General features: G+C 33.7%; 3 protein-coding genes across 7 annotated transcripts; 1 reads left to right on the top strand and 2 right to left on the bottom strand.

Moving 5' to 3' along the window:
* Positions 1-8,216: 8,216 nt before the first annotated feature.
* LOC105950158 (plasmodesmata-located protein 3) lies at positions 8,217-9,879 on the bottom strand. Of its 4 annotated transcripts, none has more exons than XM_088814331.1 (3): positions 8,902-9,879; positions 8,664-8,790; positions 8,217-8,505 (listed from the first exon to the last, which is right to left on the bottom strand). In XM_088814331.1, exons 1-3 carry the CDS (start codon positions 9,689-9,691, stop codon positions 8,502-8,504), a joined length of 921 nt encoding a protein of 306 aa, XP_088670457.1. In that variant the 5' UTR covers positions 9,692-9,879; the 3' UTR covers positions 8,217-8,501. The 4 variants fall into 4 exon arrangements, with proteins under 4 accessions (XP_088670457.1, XP_088670454.1, XP_088670455.1 ...); XM_088814328.1 differs by having other exon boundaries at positions 8,639-8,790; positions 8,902-9,819; XM_088814329.1 differs by having other exon boundaries at positions 8,639-8,784; positions 8,902-9,819.
* A 1,105-nt stretch (positions 9,880-10,984) lies between these two features.
* Positions 10,985-19,604, top strand: LOC105950184 (putative inactive histone-lysine N-methyltransferase SUVR2). Of its 2 annotated transcripts, none has more exons than XM_012973512.2 (13): positions 10,985-11,229; positions 12,090-12,179; positions 13,200-13,317; positions 14,219-14,433; positions 14,619-14,657; positions 14,795-14,833; positions 14,962-15,529; positions 16,172-17,355; positions 17,485-17,750; positions 18,179-18,245; positions 18,357-18,407; positions 19,038-19,131; positions 19,361-19,573. In XM_012973512.2, exons 4-13 carry the CDS (start codon positions 14,242-14,244, stop codon positions 19,381-19,383), a joined length of 2,523 nt encoding a protein of 840 aa, XP_012828966.1. In that variant the 5' UTR covers positions 10,985-11,229; positions 12,090-12,179; positions 13,200-13,317; positions 14,219-14,241; the 3' UTR covers positions 19,384-19,573. The 2 variants fall into 2 exon arrangements, with proteins under 2 accessions (XP_012828966.1, XP_012828968.1); XM_012973514.2 differs by having other exon boundaries at positions 11,001-11,229; positions 19,345-19,604.
* Positions 19,605-19,659: 55 nt separating this feature from the next.
* Positions 19,660-21,233, bottom strand: LOC105950185 (Glutathione S-transferase family protein). The gene is made up of 3 exons (XM_012973515.2): positions 20,385-21,233; positions 20,047-20,296; positions 19,660-19,932 (listed from the first exon to the last, which is right to left on the bottom strand). Exons 1-3 carry the CDS (start codon positions 21,170-21,172, stop codon positions 19,738-19,740), a joined length of 1,233 nt encoding a protein of 410 aa, XP_012828969.2. The 5' UTR covers positions 21,173-21,233; the 3' UTR covers positions 19,660-19,737.
* Between the last annotated feature and the right edge of the window lie 619 nt (positions 21,234-21,852).

Genomic DNA, 21,852 nt, shown 5'->3' with positions numbered 1-21,852 from the left:
GCACATAACCCCCTTATGGTATGAAATTAGCACATAACCCCCTTGAATAGAAAACTGGAAAAGACTAAATTATCCATATCAAGTCAAAAAATTCTTGTTTTAATTTAAAAATAATTATTCTATAAAATGAAAAGTTTAATGTATTTTTTTGTAAAATGAGAAATTAATATATTATTGTGTGTTTTTTTTTACTGCACAATTTTTTTTTTTTAGGGACTGCACAAAAGATACAAAATACTAGTTATTGTACGATTGACAATTTATTCAATTTTAAAAATCAATTTGAAAATCTTTAACATTATCATTAATTATGATTATTATATTATTATTTTCTATATAATATATTATATTATAGTTGTTATCGAACTTTAATTTCTTTAAGAAACAAAGTCTTTAGTTTTTTTAATTCTTTTGGAAAAATCTAAAAAAATTATTTCTCTAAAGTTGAAATGAAAATTATATTTAAAAAAATAAAAGAAATATATGTGCGGTAAAATAGAAAAAAACACAATAATATATTATATTTCTCATTTTACAAAAAATTACATTAAGCTTTTCATTTTATAGAATAATTATTTTTAAATCAAACAAGAACTTTTGACTTGATAGGGGTAATTTAGTCTTTTCCAGTTTTCTATTCAAGGGGGTTATGTGCTAATTTCATACCATAAGGGGGTCATGTGCAAAATTTCAAAACCACGAGGAGGTTATGTGCCTAAATTCATACCATAAGGGGGTCATGTGCAAAATATCAAAAACACAAGGGGGTTATGTGACTAAATTCATACCATAAGGGAGTCATGTGCAAAATGTCCAAACCACAAGGGGGTTAAATTACAAAAATTCCCTTCTTGTTTGGGCAATTACAACCATCCCCTCAACTATAAATCTTCTTACACGTCCACTCTTGTGGTTTCAAATTTAGTGAAATATTCAAGATTATATGGAATATTATCACTTTTGTACCCGTTTTATTCTATTTGAACTTCACATTTTGAAGCAAGATGATCATTAATATGTGTTTTTTGGCTTGTATATACCAGATTGTGGTACATCAGAAACTGTATTTTTACACAAAACGAGTACAAACTAGAGCACATTCCACGAAATCTAATAATACATAGTTGAGGGGTAGATGTAATTATTTAAACAAATGGGGTTTTTTTTCGTAAATTGACATACCTCAGAGAGGTGGTTGTAGTTTACCCTTTCTAATAATACATCGGTTGGTATCATCCAGAACGTTTTCGCAGTAGCCTTCGCTTCGGCTGCTATCGTTCCGGTGAACCATGAGAGTACCACATATTAGAAAACGGCAGACATCACACTTAAGGACTTGACTGTCGTATTTTTCATATTAAAAATTAAGGGTTCTTTGAGAAAACCCCCTCAAACCTTTCATTAATAGAAAGAGACCCAATTCATAATTCACTATTTTAGATAAACCCATACTCTTTTCACTTTTTCTCTAATCATAAATTGCCCTTTCACTATCTTCTTCCCACTACTTCCACCCCCATTTTCATTTTTCTTTTGTTGTTTTAAATATTTTCTTTTATATTTTTTATTATTATTTTATTATACTTTTTAATTTTATATAAAAAAGAAATTCAAACAACCAACCTCAAAAATAACAGAACACAACAAAAATAAAAGAAAGATCAACGTTTTTACAAAACAACATATATACAAAAAAAAATTGATGTATACAAATCGGATGATGGACACAAAAATACACCACCAATATGCCCTAAATTCAACTACATATGACAAAAAAAAAAATCAATAAAAAAAATCCAAAAATGAATTAAAAAAATGCAGTCGGTTAACCTTAATCGACTGCTGCACGTAGTCGATTAACCTCCACAAATTCCTCCGCCCGCGCTGTCCTTCGCACTAAAATCCTAGATTTGCCACCATTACTCAACCATCAGCCTTGTTAACACCACTCGGCCCTACAGTTGCACCCCCATCAGCGTCACTACCACCATCACCTCCTCCAAAAATATCCACCACCACCTAGACCACCGCCTACGCCACCGCCAAACCCTGCAACTATACCTAGACCACCACCCCGCATCAACGACTGAGTAACGCCGGCGGTGTTCAGAACTCTGGTCAGCGGAAAGAAAGGGGGTCGTCGCCTTGATTTCACCTCCATTGTGCGCCCCTCCGTCGCCGTATTCGCCCGTCTCATATCATGGATATGTCGTTCCCGTTGTACGACCCCAAGCTCAGTGACTCCGACGTCACAACAACATCATTTTGGCCCCTCAGATTCTTAAAGCGGGAGAGAGAAGAGAGAAGAAGACAAGACAGTAAAAGATAGAAATTTCAGATTGAAGAGAAGAGAAAAACGGCATAGAGAATTTAGGTGAGAAATTAGATTACTTCTGTTAATCACCTAACCTAATAATAAAGGGGTTTTCTCAAATTATTTATTTAAAACTGGTCTACATTATGCATACTTGAAATTGAGTCATTCGGCACTTTGCATCCTTGAAAAACAATAATAACACGTTGCACCTTCAAAGTGTTTAATTCCACTTTGCATTTTTGAAAAACAATAATAGCACAGTGCACCTTGAATTGAATAATACAGGCAAGTTTATTTTTATTGGAGATGCAAAATAAAATATTAAATATTATTGTCTTCAAACCTCCAACCTAATCTTGAACGCGCAAAGTGCGAAAAAACACACCGGATTATTGAAAAAAATATATTTCTTACAAAATAAAATAAAATAAACTTTTATCACGAAATTATACGATTGATGGATTTTTTTATTGTAACTGGTGGAAATATTAAGTAAAAATATTTTGAAGAAAATATGATTTTCAGATAACTTAATAACGAATTAGCTAAGGATTTTTTTCGTAAAATATTTTTTGTGATAAAAAGTATAATTTTTAAATATGTTGATGAGATGTATTTTAATTTATGCACTTTATAGTTTCAAAATGATTGATGAATAAAAAAAATTATTGACATTCGTCATCCTAAAAACTGCCACTAGAAATATTAAATTCTATTTATTAGTTTTGAAAATTCATTTGGGGTGCATTATGCACAATTTATTGTGTTTCGAGGCTGCAGAGTTCTATTAATTTATTTTGAGGGTGCAAAGTGTCAAAATAGTATATTTCAATGGTACAAAGTGGGATTAAGCAAAAAAAAAAAAACATCTGTATTTCATAATTATTTTCTAAATAATATAATATCATAATTACTATTTCCAGTATCATGATTTAGCTTACAACTAGTATTTCACCCGTGCGTTGCACGGAGGTGAGTTTCAAAATGAGAAAAATAAACTTATGTAAATGACTATCTTTTTATAACAATACCAATTCAAGTAAAACAAAATGAAAGGAAATAAAAAAACATAAACTTTATCTCTTAATTTAGAGTTGTAACATATGAAATTAAGTTAAAGATTACAGATAAGAAAACATGAAGTGCGCAAAATACGATATAAAGATTAAGTGAAATCATTTAAAACATATGGTATAATTCTATTTCTTGGATTGCAATTTACTACACCATGTGAATCTTCTAGAAAATAACTAAGGTAACAACAAACATGGTAGCAAAGAAGTAACACAATAGATATTCAAATAACCGGCAAGTTTATCACCAATGTCGTTCAATTAGTGATGCACATTACTCAAACAACAATAAAACTTATAAATATTGCACACAATTTACTACATTATGTGAATCTTCTACAAAATAACTAAGGTAACAACAAACAGGTGAGCAAAGAAGTAACACAATAGATATTCAACCTGCAAGTTTATCACCAATGTCGTTCAATTAGTGATGCACATTACTCAAACAACAATAAAACTTATAAATATTGCAAAAGAGATATGATGTATACGACGCCACTACCAGTACTAATACCAATGTTGATACCAATATCGATACCAATATTGATACCAATATTGTTACCAATAGTGATACTAATTCGATTAATACTAATACTCATACTAATACTGATACTCATACTAATAGTCTAATACTAATACTAATATTAATACTAATACTAATACTAATACTAATACTAATACTAATACTAATACTAATACTAATACTAATACTAATACTAATATTAATACTAATACTAATACTAATACTAATACTGATACTAATATGAATATTCATACTTGTACCAGTACTAATACTAATACTAATAATAATTAAACTAATACTAATACTAATACTAATATTCATATTGATATTAATATGTTAATATTGTTAATGTTAATGCTAATGTACATATTGTAATGTTAATACTAATTTTAATATTAATGTCAATCTTGATATGCTTATGCTGATTATAATTGTAATACTAATATTATCCAAATTCTTATCCTATTCCTAATCATATTCATAACACTAATCATGATTCTAATCCTAATGATAATTCTAATCGTAAACCTATTTCTAACATTAATTATAATCCTAATAATTTTACTACTAATAATACTAATGTTATGCTAATGTTAATTATAATAATAATTCTAACCATAATCTTAATCCTAATGCTAATCATAATCATAATACTAATACATGTCACTAATTGTATTGCGAATCAATAATTATAATCTTAATTATAATTCTAAGACTAATATTAATCATAATCATAATCCTAATACTAATTATAATACTATATTAATTCGAATCCTAATCCTAGTATTAATACTAATACTAATTCAAAGAGTATTAATTATAATCATAATTCTAATGCTAATACTAATCACAATCCTAATTTTGATCTTGCAATTATTTATTATTTTGTATCAAAAAAATTCTAATTCAATAATTCTATTAAAATACAAAATTTTCGTAACACCATCAATCATACAATTTTAATAAGTGAAGATTTCAAATTGAATTTAAATAAATTTAAATTAAATTAATTACTATTAAAATTAAATTAAAAAATAAAACTATTTAGAGTTTCCAAGAAAGTTGATATATTTAGAGGATTTTATAAATAGTATGATATAAATATATAATTAAATAATTAAATATATTTTTAATTTTGGAAAATGGTGACATGTTTTTTGATGATTTATTTTCACCAATCAATTTGCCACATGGGATGAAATTGAATACATGTCACCAATAGAAATTGTCAAATGTCAATCAATTAGGTGTGGAATTCAACTTTTATATATTAAGCAAAATAGTATATTTCAATGGTACAAAGTGGGATTAAGAAAAAAAAAAAAACATCTGTATTTCATAATTATTTTCTAAATAATATAATATCATAATTACTATTTCCAGTATCATGATTTAGCTTACAATAAATCTAAAATATTTGTATATCCATCAAAAGATGCAATTATTTTCCTTATATGTAACTTCTTCCTTTTCAGAGTCGAACAATTATTTTAATATTTTAATTTGAAAAAAAAAAGTGATATTTATTAATTATTTTATTGTTTGATTGATAATTTTTTTTTTTTGATAAAATAATTAATTAATATGGTAGTTAAATAAAACTTATTGGACTTTTTTTCTTGATACTTCTTGTTGTAATATATATATATATATATATATATATATATATATATATATATATATATATATATATATATATATATATATATATATATATATATATATATATATATATATATATATATATATATATATATATATATACACGCCTCTCTTGTTTTTTTCTTGAAAAATTGTAAAACAATGGAGGGATACAATATCTCTTTGATGAAGCAACAAGCGAACAATGTCATCGTCAATATCCAAAAGATCGAAACAAGCACAAAGACGAATATTGCAGCTCGCGAAATCACCGAATTCAAGATCACGTTCAAGTTTTATCTCGATTCCGTCTTCTCCTTGTGGATTTTGAAACAAGATTGTCTGCAACCAATACAACTTCTCAGAAGCATCACCGAACCCACGCGACAAAGCTCCGCGGTCCTCAACCTCGACGAATTCTCGAGCGACGAAAAAGCACGCCACATCATCGGCCAAAAAGTACTCGACGGCTGGATCAACGTACCTGCTGATCTGAGCGGACAGTGGATTGACATGGCGATGGATATAGCGAGAACAGTTGTTAAACACATGCCGACCACACATAACAATGTTTGCGTCTACTTGCACGCCGTCGTTACTTTCAAATTCTATTTCGACGAGAGGCTGTCGGGCCAAATCCATGATTTTATAAAGAATACGGATTGCAAGACTTGCTCTATCTGCCTGGAAGGTTTCGACGACGACGACTCTGAATTTGTTATCTTGCCGTGTGTGCACAAATTCCATCGGCATTGCATCAAAACGTGGCAGGCGATTCGTGGTTCTTGTCCCGTTTGCCGTCTCAAGATCAACACAATTATCTAGAGTTTATTAAAATTTAGATCTTATGTTGTAATTATATTCCTCTAGGATTAATTATTACATCTTTTTTTTTCTTTTAAATTTTTTTTTTGGATTGATTCGTGTGTGTTTGGACTTGAAGTCAGCAATAAATCGAGGATACTCTCCCCAAATTATTTGTTAGGGTTACGGTCATCCCTGAAGTAATGTTAAATTACAAAAACCCTCCTTATGTTTGGCTAATTAGAACCACTCATTAATTATGTATTGTCTTATAGGTTCATTCTCACACAATCAAATTTACCTACTGAAAGAAGAATTTTTTCGTAAGTCAATTGTAGAATTGATTATAAAGAATTCCAATAGTTTCTTATTATTTCCAACTTGCGCGTGCACATAATTCGTAGATGCTCATATGGAATCCATGTAAAATTACCGATGTTAATTTTCGTATTGTCTTCCTTACCGAATATTGGATTAATTGGTACGGGTTCTGATATCGATTATTCTTTACGTCTGATCATATGATATTACTTGTTGGTTGTTTAAATACTATTAATTATTTGTTCGCTACTTAGGGTTTTCTTTATTTTCTTATTTCTCGTCTACCTTTGTTGTCTGGCTATATACCACGAAATTCAACTTCTTAACGTTTCCGCGTTTCGGATATGTTTCGCGGTGGATACTAATTTGTAATAATTTTCTTACAACATCCCAGAAAATTTTGCTTTTAAAAAAATACTGATGTCCAACACACACGCGATATATATTTACATAATATAAAATATCTTTTTAAATAAAATTATAACGTGAATTATATCATCATTAACGAAAGAATTCCATTTTTTGACATACCTTACAAGTACAGCTATTTTAAACTAATAATAGTTACTTGACATACTATATTCACTATTTATATAAAATAAATTATTATTACAATAAAATTTTATTTATTAATAATATTTCCATAAGGTAGGTAATACCCCTTTAATAATATATTGAGTACCCTTCCCCAACCAAAATATTTCAATACGATACGATATAGTACTGTAATCATTCAATCATTAGATGAAAATATTTCAGTAGAGAATCAATATAGTTTGTTAGGACAACGAGTTAGTAAGACAATACAGTAAAAAAAAAAAAAACACCCAATTGATATGAGTTGGTCATTATTGTAAAGGACAGTATGAATAATTGGAATAGGTTCATAACCCAAAATAATACAACATAAATATTTTATAATTCTTTTCTAAATTATATTATAATTATTATGTCCACTATCATGATTTAGCTTACAATAAATGTAAAATATACATAGACAATAACGATTTACTTTCAAAAGAAGAAAAAAGAAAAACCACAACTCTTTTTTTCTTTTTGATATGGTGCAAAGTGAAATCAACTACCTTGACATAAAGCAACTACAATAATTCTCCATTCAACTACCAAACATTAAAATTGTGGATACGAATTAATTAATGTCACTAAACATAAAAAAAAAACAAAAAATTAGCAAATTATCACACTACTAACGCTCTACTACCATTTCTCATCGATATAGCTAATGTTCGGAATGGTTTTGGAGTTATTTTCATTTTATTTTGCGGAAATATATAAGAGAATAATTTGGGAAGAAAGTAACCATCGTCTATGATTTGAGATACACTAAATCCACAATACACTATAACAGTCAAATCATGATTAAAGTTGTTTGAAAAATGTAATTCAGAAGAAAATTTGAAAAATAAAATAATGTTTGTTTATTTTTAGTAGGACGTAACAATCAAATTTTTTTTTTACCGCAGCAGTCAAATTATTTATGGAGAAGAAGAAAATTTTCGAGGTTGTTTCGGAATTTAACAAAAAAAGAAAGAACTAAACACGAATTCGTGTGTGGAAAGAACAAAAGTTAAACGAAAACATAACCGAACATCGCCATAGACATCAATTGAAGCCCCCAAGAGATAAAAGAGAAACAAATTAAAAGAACCAAAGTATGAAAACTTGGAGATGAAGAAAACTCTGCACACTACAAACCAAAATTTCTACCCTTTTCCCACTCATATGATTTTTATATCAGCAATTAATTAATTAATTACTCCCATTTAATCTGAATCAACACCAAAATCCTCTGCAAATGTTATCTGTAAAAAACACATTAAATTAAAGAGGATCAAATGAGTATATATAATATAATATATATATATATATATAAAGAACACCAAGCAGTGTGTGTATATATGTGTGTGCAGAATGAAACATAATGAATTAATTAACCTGTTTAATTAATTATCCGCCATACTTATAAGAAGGAGTTCTTTTCTTGAAAGCTGATTTAGTGAATAACAAACACGCCATTACCAATCCCACGCTCATAAGCCCTCCCATTGCTATTGCCACTGTCTTCTCCGTACTGTTCTTCCCTGTACCTTATAATTTATAAACTTTAATTTGTACAATCTCCGATGCACACAGTACAACACCCTCATAAACACACTTTTAATTATTTATTATTTTTAATATTTAAATTAATTAATTACCTGATGATGATGAGAGCGATTTCTGATCGTTGCCGGGAACCCCACCGGGGTAATAGTTGTAGCTGATGTAGCATCTCTGGAAATACATCTGCGCCGAAACTGCGCCGCCGCCGCATTCGGACTTGGCCGTGTCCGCCGCACGCTTCACACAGTTCACGCAGTCGCCGCCGCCGCCTAAATCGCCTTCGCACTGACCCAGAACGTACACCGACTGAAACTCGCCGGCGTAAAACCCACTGCCGTTCCCGCTCGCCGCCACCCCTTTCGCTATCTCCGCCAACGCCGTGTCCAGTTTATCCTCAAACCCGTCCCCACTCGCCCGAGTCGACCCGCAAACCTTGTACAGCAACTCGGTCCCGCTCACCTGCCTGAACCCGGAAATCTCGTACCTCAGGTAGCACCCGGTGAGCTGGACTCTCGCGGCGAGCGCTTCCCCGCAGAGCTTTGACGCCATTTCCGGAGCCCTCTTCATGCATCTGTAGCAGTCTTCGTTCGAGAGGTCCCCTCTGCACTGGAAGAGACCGTTGATGGCGCCGCCGTCGCCAGAGGTGGTCTTGTAGAACTTCACGGCTGAGGATTTGGAGGTCAGGTCGTCAAAGAGAGTCTTGAGTATCTGCTTGTACATCCCATTAAAATCGTGGAAGTTTTGGTCGGCGCAGCCTTTGAAAACCAGGTTCGTGTAGTCGTCGCCGGAGGCGGCGGCGGCGGCGGCGGAGAAGCCGACGATGGAAAACAGAGCTAGAATTACAGAGGGAATCAGCTGAGATTGAGATGGACGACGACAACCCATTTTTGTGAAAAGACGAAGACTCAAAAATCCATGGCGAGATTTATATAGATAAATGATTTCTTGGAGAAGAATCGAAAAAACAAATGGTGAGTGTGTGTGTGTGTGTGTGTTGTGCGTGTTTTGTACTTTATTACGTACAACTGCTCAGAGGTCTCTGCCAAATTTCACAGTTGGCGAAAAACAAAACTGATATACGGTGGAGTACAATTTAATTTTATACGCTCCCATGCCATTTGCATTGCCTTATTTTTTTGTCTTTTCTTTTTTATAATTTTAAGTGTTGGTGTTTCATTTAACTATTTTTAAATCATTAATTCATACATACTTATGTGTTAATCATCATATATTATATGTATATGACATAAATGATAAATATATGAGTAAAATGCATATTTTGCGAATTAATAAGGGTGGACATCCGACGAAATATATTGAAATTAAAGTAGCAATTTCGAAAATAAACACAGAATTCCGATTTTCCCACCGTATATCATATTTTTTTCGTTTTACTCTTTTGATTGAGACCCCAACCCTAGTAATTTGGACGAGTGGGACCGAGTTTGAATAATTATGAGCCTAATTTAAGCTCACCATAGTTAATAATCCCGATTAAGTGGATAATTAAAATATTTATAATTATTATTTTATTATTGGAAATATTTTTTATTATTTATTTTATACATATGAAAATTACTTATTTTCAAACTTATATCAACTATTTATAAACATAATAAATAGTTGTATTTTTCATTGAGTTGAATTATTCAATTAATCTTTCTATAAATAATCACTTTAACATTTTTTCATAAAAAATATCATTTTCTATGCCATGTTACAACTATTTAAAAACTTAAATTAGTGGTATCATATCTCTACAACCTGACCTAATTTTTATTTACTAGATGTATCAAAGTTATATATTATAGTCCATTAAATACAATGAGGTCATTCACACATATATACTTAACAATTTGTAACTCTTTCTACAATGATTAAATACATTAGTGGTATAAGTTCGATCTGAGCAATGTTTAAGTGCACAACTATAAAATTCGATTCGATGATATACGAGTTTGAGCCCCCAGACATAAAATTAAATAGTATTTAAGTTTTAGCGTACAAGAGTTCGATTAATACGTGCCGATCGTCACCCCTAAATTTCAATAATTTAGTGCATAAATCTAAAAACACATAAACTCAATAACAAAAAACGAGATTTGGTGCACCATAGAAGATGTTCTTACAATAATACACTTTTGTGATTTTATAATTTTTTTATTTAATTTTCCGTTCAAATTTAATTTACTAAAGATTCCCCCAAATATTTCAATTTTCTTGTTTCCGCCGCTCCATCCGCGCGTGGTCAACACCTTTCCGCACTCCGGCTTGTAAAATTCACCCACACTCAGAACAACAGTCACTCTCTTAAATAAAACAACTCCCCTTTCCCTTTTCTTTCTCTCTCATCACTGTAACTTTCATCAGAGCTCATTTCCCTCTCAAACACACACAAACTGAAGCCCGCTTCTCCAATGCCGGTGAGAATTTTTTAGTTTTAATTTTTTTTTTCTCTTTTATTTATTTATTTGTTAATAATCGTACACACATGCGTCAATATTTCCGGCATCCTTCCCTCCGATTGTACCCTTCAAATAATTTTGCCACCATTTCTCTTAATTTAGCGTATGCTTCTTTCAATTTTGTTCTAAAAGGGGATTTTTCTTGCATGACGTTTCTTATGTTAATTTACTTGGCAGCATTTTTTTTCTTGCATAAATTAGTATTTTTTTGGGTTTTTTCTAGGGTTTATTGGTTCCTGCATTACACTTCAGTCGATTGTTCTTCCCCTATTTGTGGAGAAAAATCATGTACCCTATTTTTATGAGAAGGATTTGCAGTACATGTTTTCTTCTTGTTTTGTCTGACATTGTGTTGCATGGGTGATGGGTGGAACCACACAGTCAATGCTCTGTTCTAATTAATTACAACATTAACATATCAATTTGTTGGTTAAATCTATGCTACACCAACATGAATGTGTGTTTTTGTGTGTGAATGATTGGTTAAGATCTACCCAATTAATTCACCCGATGTTCTACGGAATAAACCGAATTTGTCTTAGTAGTGGATTATAGTTTATGAGATTGTTAAAGTTTGATTTTCATTGAACTGATAAGTTCGAGTCTTCATAGAAATCCATAGTCCAGCCGGATGAATATAAACCTAATGGTTTATTATTATTTCATTTTTTAAATCTCTCTTTATATACGTTAGTCTGAGTTTTAAGGCCTATTTAACTTGATTGATTGTTCATTTGCCAGAATTATTAGTTGAGTTGTTATAATTCGAAAAGACTTTAATAAGCTTTAAAACCTTGTTTTCTGTTTAAATGATGCAGGAGGTCATGGCTCTACAACAAATACTTCCATTCTGTTGCAGCTAATGAGAGTTTGGTACAATTATCTTAATTGCGCGGATAGGTCTGAAGGTATGAAAAGTGCATACTTCCGTCCCGTCCTGCTCCTTTATGTAATCTGTTTGAATTTCATTCAAGCTTTTAAGTCCAGAGTTGGTAGTGGAGTTGAGAACACATGGTCGTGATCGCTCCGAATTCCACCCCCCTCTTTCTCTATTTTGCGTGTATGCATATATTTTCATGTATACAGTGTATTGCATAGATATAGAGCGTATGCGTAGATTAGTAATAATCACATACTTTATGCATACAGTCACAAGTGGGTAACGTATGTATATATGTGTATATTTCTGGTTATTTATGTTTTTGTAATTACAGGTAGAGTTTAACTCAATTTTGTCAACTAAATTCTGACTGAAGTCTGAGTTACTAACCATATTTTCTTAGACTATCACATATATGGACTTAACTATTGTATCTTTCATGTTACAATTTATTATCCACCGCTGTTGCTCTGAAATTTTCTGGTGGCCACAAAATGTTGAGTTAGTGGATTTGGATTACGTGTTAATGATCTTTCTGTTTTTTAGTACTTAAATGAAGCGAAACTTTTCTTATTGTTTCTATATATTTATACCGCTAACTTCAATTACTTTCTGTTTAAATAAAATAATCTTATCCCAAGAACTCATTCCTATTTCTAATTAAGATGCTCCCACTTTTTAATCTGATTATATTAACGGTTTCCATAAATGAAAACCAGTACGTGCTTTTGTATGAGCACTATGGATTCACATTTTCCCTGCATCATCCACGATCCATGTGTGCGAGCATTGTTTCCCCATTTGCATGCTCAGTACGTGTCAAGTGTTGAGAAAATATTGCACCTGTAAATTTTTGTCTTTTGTGCTTTAATACTATTGACGTCTTACAGAAAAAGAGAATTCAATGCCCAATTATTTACTGAACATTAGGAATGTCAAGTGTTCTCTACCTTCTTCACCAGTTCATTACTGAACATCAGAGATATTAATTATTAAGTGTTCTCTACTTTTTCCATTTCCGTAAGCTGCCATTTCTTCCTATATGCAGGCCGGCCCCTGCCCCTGCTCTACTGATCTCCCGTGGATGTAATTTTCTGTTCTTAGAATCCAATTGTGTAGGACAGGCAGATAGATTCTCGGGGATTGTCATTTCACAGCAAAATCAAGTAAGTCTTATCGATATTATCCTTTATATTATTTAAATATTTTATATATATTTGCTCATAGATTTTGTTCTTGATTGATTGTTCCAATATGCGTGAACTTTGGCATATTCATTTTTATTTGAGCTTAATTTGCATTTACTGATCTGCATTCATGATACTTGACAGTAGTTATAAATGGATAGAATTTTTTATTTGACCCTGTTAGAATATAGAGTTATATTTAGGAGTTTATATCAGGTTAAGAATGTATTGCTGTTAGGTAGTTTGTATTTATCTTAGTTAGGACATTTGTGTCTGTCTCAGTTCGTACATTTTTGTTTGTCTTCTCAGGCAAAAATTGCGTATTTGGTTGGCAAGCTAGACAATTATAACAATTTACAAGGAACCTTGAATAGGGGTAGAAAGTGTTGCATACTGTCTTGTCTGATTACCTAGGATTTAGATTACATATTATCTTAGAAGAAATGGTGTTCTTTCCTAGGGGGTCTAAATGAGTAGAAATTGAGTCAAGCTCGCTTGAGCTCAAGTAAACTTTTATGAGCTCGAGCCTGAATTTTGAAAAACATTTGCAAGTTTCATCTTTGAATTTTAAATATTATTATTTATTACTATTTTATATATATTTATAGTAAAATATTATAGTATTATTAAGTTTAAGTTATTATTATTTTTTAATTTATAATAACCTTTTTTATTTCAAATATCTAGATTATTTTAGTATTTGAATATTTAGTATTTTTAAAACTATTTATTATATATTTATAAAAAATATGTAGAAAAAATCTCACACGAGCCAGCTCATGAGCTCTTGAACAATTAATGTTGAGCTCAATCTCGGATCATGGCTAAACTCATTCTGCTTGCTTACAAATCTAACAGTTCTTTTGTTTGGAACGTTTAGGTGGACATAAAAAATTGGTCGAAATGAGCAGCAAGGAAACGAAAATGAGAGTTGCAAATGCCTTTCGTGCTATGAAGGGTATTGGGATCTCAGAAGATAAGGTGAAGCCAGTACTAAAAAAATTGCTGAAATTGTACGATAAAAACTGGGAGCTCATTGAAGAGGAAAACTATCGAGCCCTTGCAGATGCTATATTTGAAAGAGAGGAATCTGAAGTAAGTACCGTGGGCTGCATAACCAGGCACAAATTCCTGTTTCTTGCTGTCAAAAGTTTTTCTGTGCCTCCTTTTCCCGTATATATGTTATTCTTGTAAATTAATATCTCTGCTCTTCTCTTTGTCTTCATTAATTTTTAGATGTTTTGATCAAAGTTTTGGGATTTGATTCTTATTGTGTACAGGCAGAAGAGCATTCAAAGAAGATCATGGAGAATGCAGCAGTATGTGTTACATTTGATAATTGTGTTTAGTATATCAATCTCTTAATATATTTGTGCTTCTACTGTTATTCTCTCCAATTATACAGAAAGAGAAGGTAAAGTGGTTAGAGTTTGACTGTTGTCCATCTGTCTGTCAGGTAGCTGAGCATCCAAAGAAGATGGTCAATAATGAAGAGGTGATCTTTTTTACTGCAGTCATGTTTTATACATCAATATTTGACTGAGAATATAAATTTGTTCTAATATTTTTCTTCGCTCTTATTTTATTTCAATGTTGTGACATATCGGCTAATTTTTTAAATAGAAAGAGGACTATTTGGAGAAAGAGGCTCAGGCACATGAAGAGCCTGAACGGCCCTTGAAAAGATTGCGACTTAAATACCAAGATGGAAAAAGTCCCGCCTCAGATGCGCCTCATAGTAGTAGCGGTGGCAAGATGCTTCTTATCAGGCCTAAAGAAGAACCAAGTGAACTACCTGAAACCAGTATCCCAAAACTGAATGCGTCACAAGGCACAGCGGGGACAGCTCAACCGAATGCTGAAAATAAAGGAAAACGACCTATTTCTCCCAGTGGCACAGGCAGGAATCAGCAAAAGGCAACTGAACCAAGATCTCCTTCCCATCCAATGAGGCTCAGAGACAGAGGAAAAGGATCTGTCTCTCCTAAAATACCATCGAGTGAAAAGACTTTAGTTCCAGCAAGTGCAGCATCTAATGCGGTATGTCTTAAAGAGCCAAAGGTTGGGCCTGGCAATGATCTGTCATCTAAACAGAAGAGCAATTCAAGTTATGTATTAATTACGCCTAAAGATGAGCCAGTCACTGATGACATGCCACGTTTGGAGGTTCGTACCGCTGTCAATTGTCCAGGTATGCCTTCCGTCTTGTGACTGAAAACCATTAGTATCCATAGAATGGATTCTTTGAGTCATTGAACCGTCATTAATCATCTTAACATTTAGCTGTATGCATTCAACATTTTGTTCATGGAGCAGCTGCCTCTCAGACAACACATGGAAAACTGAAATCTCCCCTTTTGATTCCCAGAAATTCTTGGTTTGATTGTCTATGCCTGAAATCTCAATCAATTGAGTGTAGCTACTAATCTAGTCTTCTTTGTAAATCTCGATTAACTGGGTGTAGGAATTAGTTTTTAAAGATTCTATGTTGATTCAAATTTACTAATTTGTATATTTTGTTCTGGATTTTAGCTAAGCATTGAAGGATGAGGTTGTTTTATAGCTCTTTTTATGTTATTGCGTGGATTTAGACTTACTTGAGATGCATAATTGAATTCGTAAAACTTCTCAGCAAGCATAGTTATAACATGATGTGTTAGTAGTTGTATCGTCCCACATCACCAATTTGTTGGCTCTTACAACGCACATGTGGGGAATGGACACTTTTGGAGATGGGCCATGCCCATTTATTTTATAGTTACTCGACAAATTAGTTATCACAGACGTTTTTATTGTAATATTCAGTCTCATAATCCTTGTTGAAACATTGCAGGTCTGAATAATGGAGGAGACTCGATGTGCAGCAATGGTACAGTTAGAGAACATGACAGTCTTGAGCCCTCAGTTTCACCCTGTGTCAATGAGAAAGAAAGGGCTGACGGCGCTGCCACCCCAAATGTATCGATGAACAACAACCAGCTGGCATTGGTCTCAGGTCAATGTTTTTCTAACCTAGAGATCGCTTCCTCGTCTTTTGGGGAAGTGAAAATTTCCTTGAGCTGCGATGTGGCTCTTGGAAGACCTGATTTCCATATGCCTACCCTTGAAACAGTCCTGAAATCAGTGGATGAAAAATGTCTGAGAACGTACAAAACCTTAGACCCAAACTTCTCCGTGATGAATGTTATGAAAGAATTTTGTCAGTGCTTTCTGAAATTGGGATCGGGTTCCAATAGCGAGTCTCCAGAAACCTTAAATGCGGGTCAGACCATTGGTTCAACAGATGATGTTGGTGCTAGAGGCCTTTTGAGTGGATCAGTGGCTTCTCATTTCGATGCCGAGGCAACTCTGCCCAAGACATCACCACTTCATCCTTGCAATGGCATAGATGATGATGACTCTCATTTGAAAAAGATGGATGGTGGAGATGAAAACGGGACAAATACAGAGAACATAGAGAATTTTGCAGAAAACCCGAATGAAATGAGCTTGGTGATTTCTCCTCAGCCCCAGGTAGTAGTACTACCTGGATTGCCTCTGTATGGTGTTGTTGACATAGCCAAGGGACGAGAAAAAAATGTTATTACACTTGTGAATGAAATGAGTAGTGAGACTCCACCATCTTTTCGCTACATAACCCAAAATACAGTTTTCAAAAACGCTTGTGTGAAATTCTCTCTCGCTCGGCTTGGAGATAACAACTGCTCTACTTGTGTTGGGGATTGTTTGTCACCGTCTACTCCTTGTGCATGTGCAAATGAAACTGCGTACACAACATATGGCCTTGTTAAGGAGGAATTTCTTGAAGAGTGTATTTCGATGAACCACAATCCTAACAAGCATTGCCAGTTCTTCTGCAAGGAATGTCCTCTTGAAAGATCAAAAGGTGAGGATATCACTGAACCATGCAAAGGACATATAATGAGGAAGTTCATCAAAGAATGTTGGTTGGGATGTGACTGTACCTCACAGTGTGGCAATCGAGTGGTACAAAGAGGAATAACTCGGAAGTTACAGGTAGGATTTTACTGTCAAGTACTGCATAATCTAGCCCCAACTCTTATACTTTATTCTGGAGTTATCTAGAATCGTGGTGCTTTTGATAATAACTACTTAACACTCTCTCTTTGTTTTCCTCGTCATTAGGTGTTCATGACCCCTGAAGGAAAAGGTTGGGGTCTGCGTACTCTGGAGGATCTCCCAAAAGGTGCTTTTGTTAGCGAGTATGTCGGAGAAATTTTAACCAATAGAGAGCTCGTTGGTCGTGTTTTGCGCAGCCCTAAAGCGGGAAAACATTCTTATCCTGTACTTCTCGATGCTGGTTGGGGTGCTAAAGAAGCACTGAAAGATGAAGAAGCTCTTTGTCTAGATACCACATATTACGGAAATATTGCAAGGTTTATTAATCATAGGTAAGGTTATCTGAATTTAGTATAACGTGTTTGGTACATTACTTTGTTGTTTTGCTTTAGATTCACAGTTGGGCAATCCTTCTCTTTATATCTAGTGCGATGTGTGTAGTAACTAGGTTCTGGCATGGATTTCAGACCATAAGAAATAGCTTTCTTCTCTTTTTTAAACTGATTGTGCCCTCTTATACTGAGCCTCATTCTCCCATCCCTGGCTAATTCTAGTCGTAGTGCCTTACCAAATTTAATTGCCATACAGTTGCATTTGCTCCATTATGTTAGCTCCTTTGTTAAATGATAATCTAATATATCTTCCTAACGTCCATCTGCTGGAAAATAAAACGATCCCATGTTCAAAGATTGAGACCCTTGTTCTGATATAATATGCAATTTTCTTAATGTTTTTTTTTCCTTGTCTGCAACCATGCAAGATGTTATGATCCAAACTTGGTCGAGATCCCAGTGGAACTAGAGAGTCCGGATCACCACTATTATCATGTAAGAAGTCACATGCTTTTTTATACATAGTTTACCATGTTCCATTTTCGAAGTTGTTCGAAGTCAAGTTTTTGCATAAAGTTTAATAGGATGTTACTTAAATAAATGCAGCTCGCCTTCTTCACAACAAGAGCAGTGAGGGCCATGGAAGAACTGACTTGGGTAAGTTTGTACAGTGTTGTTCATGCTTTATGCAATTTTTAGAGCGAGGAATTTATACAAATCACATTAGCTTAAAAAAGAAAGAACCAGGTTCGACAAAATTAGCCCTATTTATTGGCTTCCTAATTTATCCAAGCTAACCCCAATTTAGCTCTATGATTTAATATGTCAGCACACATTCTATAACACCTTGAAAATGCTATATATATCAATCAGGAGATATTATTACAGAGAAAAACAAAATCTTTTTTGATGATTAATCATGATGAATAAAAATGATGATCTTGCTGAAATAGTTTGTTTAGTTATTCAGCGGCAGCTACTTTCTTTTGGCATATCAGAGCATCAGAGGACCTTATTCGACTCGTTAACTAAGTTTAAGCAAACAACCTTTCTGTAAAGGCTAAAGTTTCTATGGAACTAATCATTTTTATATAATATATATTCAATATTAAATTGCAGAAATTTTCAACTCTTAAGAGTCGGGAGGTTTAGGGTTGGTTAGTTAATCTTTCAATTTCCTTCCAAGCTTGCATAATGCAGCCACGTGAAGATAATAAATCATGCATGAAATATGTATTTCGATTCAATATTTTCTTTGCTGAGAAATTCATATTATCACCCTTGCAGGATTATGGAATTGATTTTGATGACCACGATCATCCTATCAAGCCATTCCGTTGTCAATGTGGCAGCAAGTTCTGCCGCAACATAAAGCGTTCAAGTACGTTTATCATTGGGCATCACATTTATCTCTCACTTTTCGACCACACTTTGTTTCAAACAAGATATAAAGACAACATCTTTTTGTTCAGCAGAACATCTATCCACATTGAACCATATTTGTCTACTTAATTTTTAATGGTTTAAAAATTAATCTTAGCAGATTTACAATAGCCTGTTTACTTTCTCAGCTGCCGTTATGTCTCCTAATCAGGAGGTTTTGTGTGTAGGATCTAAAATTGGAAGAAGTTGACCGTGTGGCAGTGGCTGTCGTTTTTGCTGTAGTTACAGCCTTGTCCAGAATACTATAGCAAGACATCGCTAAAGATTTTCGGTTGACTTCGTTTTGGATGTAATTCCCGGGTTATTGATTTTGTAAGAAAACCTAATGTAATTTGTGTAAGAAACCTGTCCGAAAGACCTGTTCTAATGTTGATACTTTTGCATTTATGTAGTTTCCTTTATGCAAAAAATTAGCTGTATTTCTTACGCATAAACGTATTATCTAGCCAACCGGTGCAATCGTAAGTCAACAAGAAAAGCTTGAAATTCGGTATAATATTCAATATTAACATATAATACAGTGTAATGTTCTACACACAAGCTTCTACACAATGAGTGCATTTACATCATTTTCTTCAACCACTGACAAGCACTCTCTGTTGTGGGATTTGGACAGCATTTCATGTTCACAGGCGTGCGGAATGGCGGGTCCGATGCCACCTGGATTCAATGGGAAAAGGGTTTTGTAATAGCCATCCATAATTGCTCCTAAATTACAAGTAGCTGCAACTTTCGGAATCTGTACAAAAACATTATGTTACTTAACTTCAAGAAAATTGCTCCAAATGCTTCACATATACATACATGATATATATGTACATATATGTATGTATGTATGTATGTATGTATGTACCTGGTAAATATCTCTCATGTATCCATGAAGATTCGGATATTCGATGAGCTTCTTCTTAGTGCACTTGAACAAGACATTGTACACGGGATCGAACCTTATCAAAGTTGTAAACAAACACACATCTGCAAGTGTCAATTCGTCTCCACACAAGTACCTCGAACGTTCCAAATGCTCGTCTACCATATCTAATGTACTAAACAACTCATTCACCGCGCTATCGTACGCTTCTTGACTTTGCGCAAATCCACACCTAATCACCCAAAATACCCGTTATCGGAAATTTATACTAAAATTCGACGTTTTTTTTTTCGAGACGAGGGAGTAGTGATTAGATATACCTATAGACCCCGTTGTTGATGTTGGGGTAGATAATTCGATTCCATTTATCGATTTTGGGCTTCAATTGAGGAGGAGAAAGGTCTAATGTTGGATTAGTGGATAGATTGTTTAATCCGGAATTGAAGAATTGTATGATATCGTAGCTCTCATTGCAAATGACTTCTCTTTTATCAGCGTCCCACAGCATTGGTACGGTGGACCTGCCGTTGTACCCTCCGCTGCGGGAGTTGTACACCTCCTTCAAGGTTTTGCAGCGGTTGGCCTTATCCCAAGTGGGGAGGAGAGTAGTAGTACTACTATCCTTGTTTTGGAGAGAGGGATTCGTGAATTCCCAGGAGCCGTCGGCGCCGGGGGCGGCGATCGAGACGGGGATGGATTGTTCGAGGCCTTTTAGGGCGCGGACGATTAGGGTTCGGTGGGCCCAGGGGCAGGGGAGGCCGACGTAGAGGTGGAGGTTTTGGCGGGAGATGTTGGTGAGGGGGAGGCGGAATTGGGAGGCGGAGCGGGTGTAGCGGCCGGTGGGGTCGGAGGGGGCTAGCTGGGACATCATGAGGTGCCAGGTGGCGGACCAGGCGGAGCGGGCGGCGGAGATGAGGAGGTTTGGTGGGAGGGACTGGCCCCACAGGAGTTTTGTTAGGGTGGTGATGGGGTTTGGGTTGAGGGACATTTTGATTGTGTGGTGGGGACGGCGGCGGTTGGTGGTGGCGGTGGACGACGGCGGCGGCGGGAGGGAGCTGCCGATAAATGAAGAGCTCGGCATTGCTTTGCTACTTGCACACAGACACATCAGATGTGTGTGGTATCTATACTGATAAATTCACACATAAATCATAAATGTATTAATTCATGAAATAATTATATATATATTTTATATATATAAAGTCCTGAACTATCTGAAATTTGAATACTATAATTTTGTTTCTTCATTATTTTGAAATATCCTAAATTATATTTCTTCATTAGTTTACTCGGTTCTAACACCATTTTTGGTTTATGCCAATTCCGATCTGAATATTATTTTTTATTTTGGATAATTATTTTCCGTTCTGAATTTCACAAGTTCCGATTTCTATTTTTTTCCCTTTTTGTTTCAGAACGTAATCTGCATACATATTAGTTTTCAATTTCTAGTTCTATTTCAATTTTCAAAATATTTGCGAAATGAATTTCTTTTTCAAAAATTACACTTATTAAAAAAATATTGTTGTTATGTATTTTTGTATTACAGGTAACAATTCAAATTCCGCTCATAAAATTTTCGAGTTTAAAACAAGTTTTTTCATACCATTTTTTTTTTTTTGTTTTCTCCGGAACGATATTGAAACTCATTTCACACTTCCTAAAAAATAAAAAATAAAAAATAAAAATCAAATGTTCTTATTCATATTCGATACGTTTGATTTTCACCCATAATTTGAAGTTTGAAAGCATTAATAAAAAATGAAAATAAATAACCTGACTTCCAAA

This window comes from Erythranthe guttata, chromosome 14, assembly GCF_056151865.1.
Source record: "Erythranthe guttata isolate IM_541 chromosome 14, IM_541, whole genome shotgun sequence".
NCBI lineage: Eukaryota > Viridiplantae > Streptophyta > Magnoliopsida > Lamiales > Phrymaceae > Erythranthe > Erythranthe guttata.
Note: the sequence above shows the minus strand (reverse complement) of the source record. Positions and strands in the feature narration are given on the sequence as shown.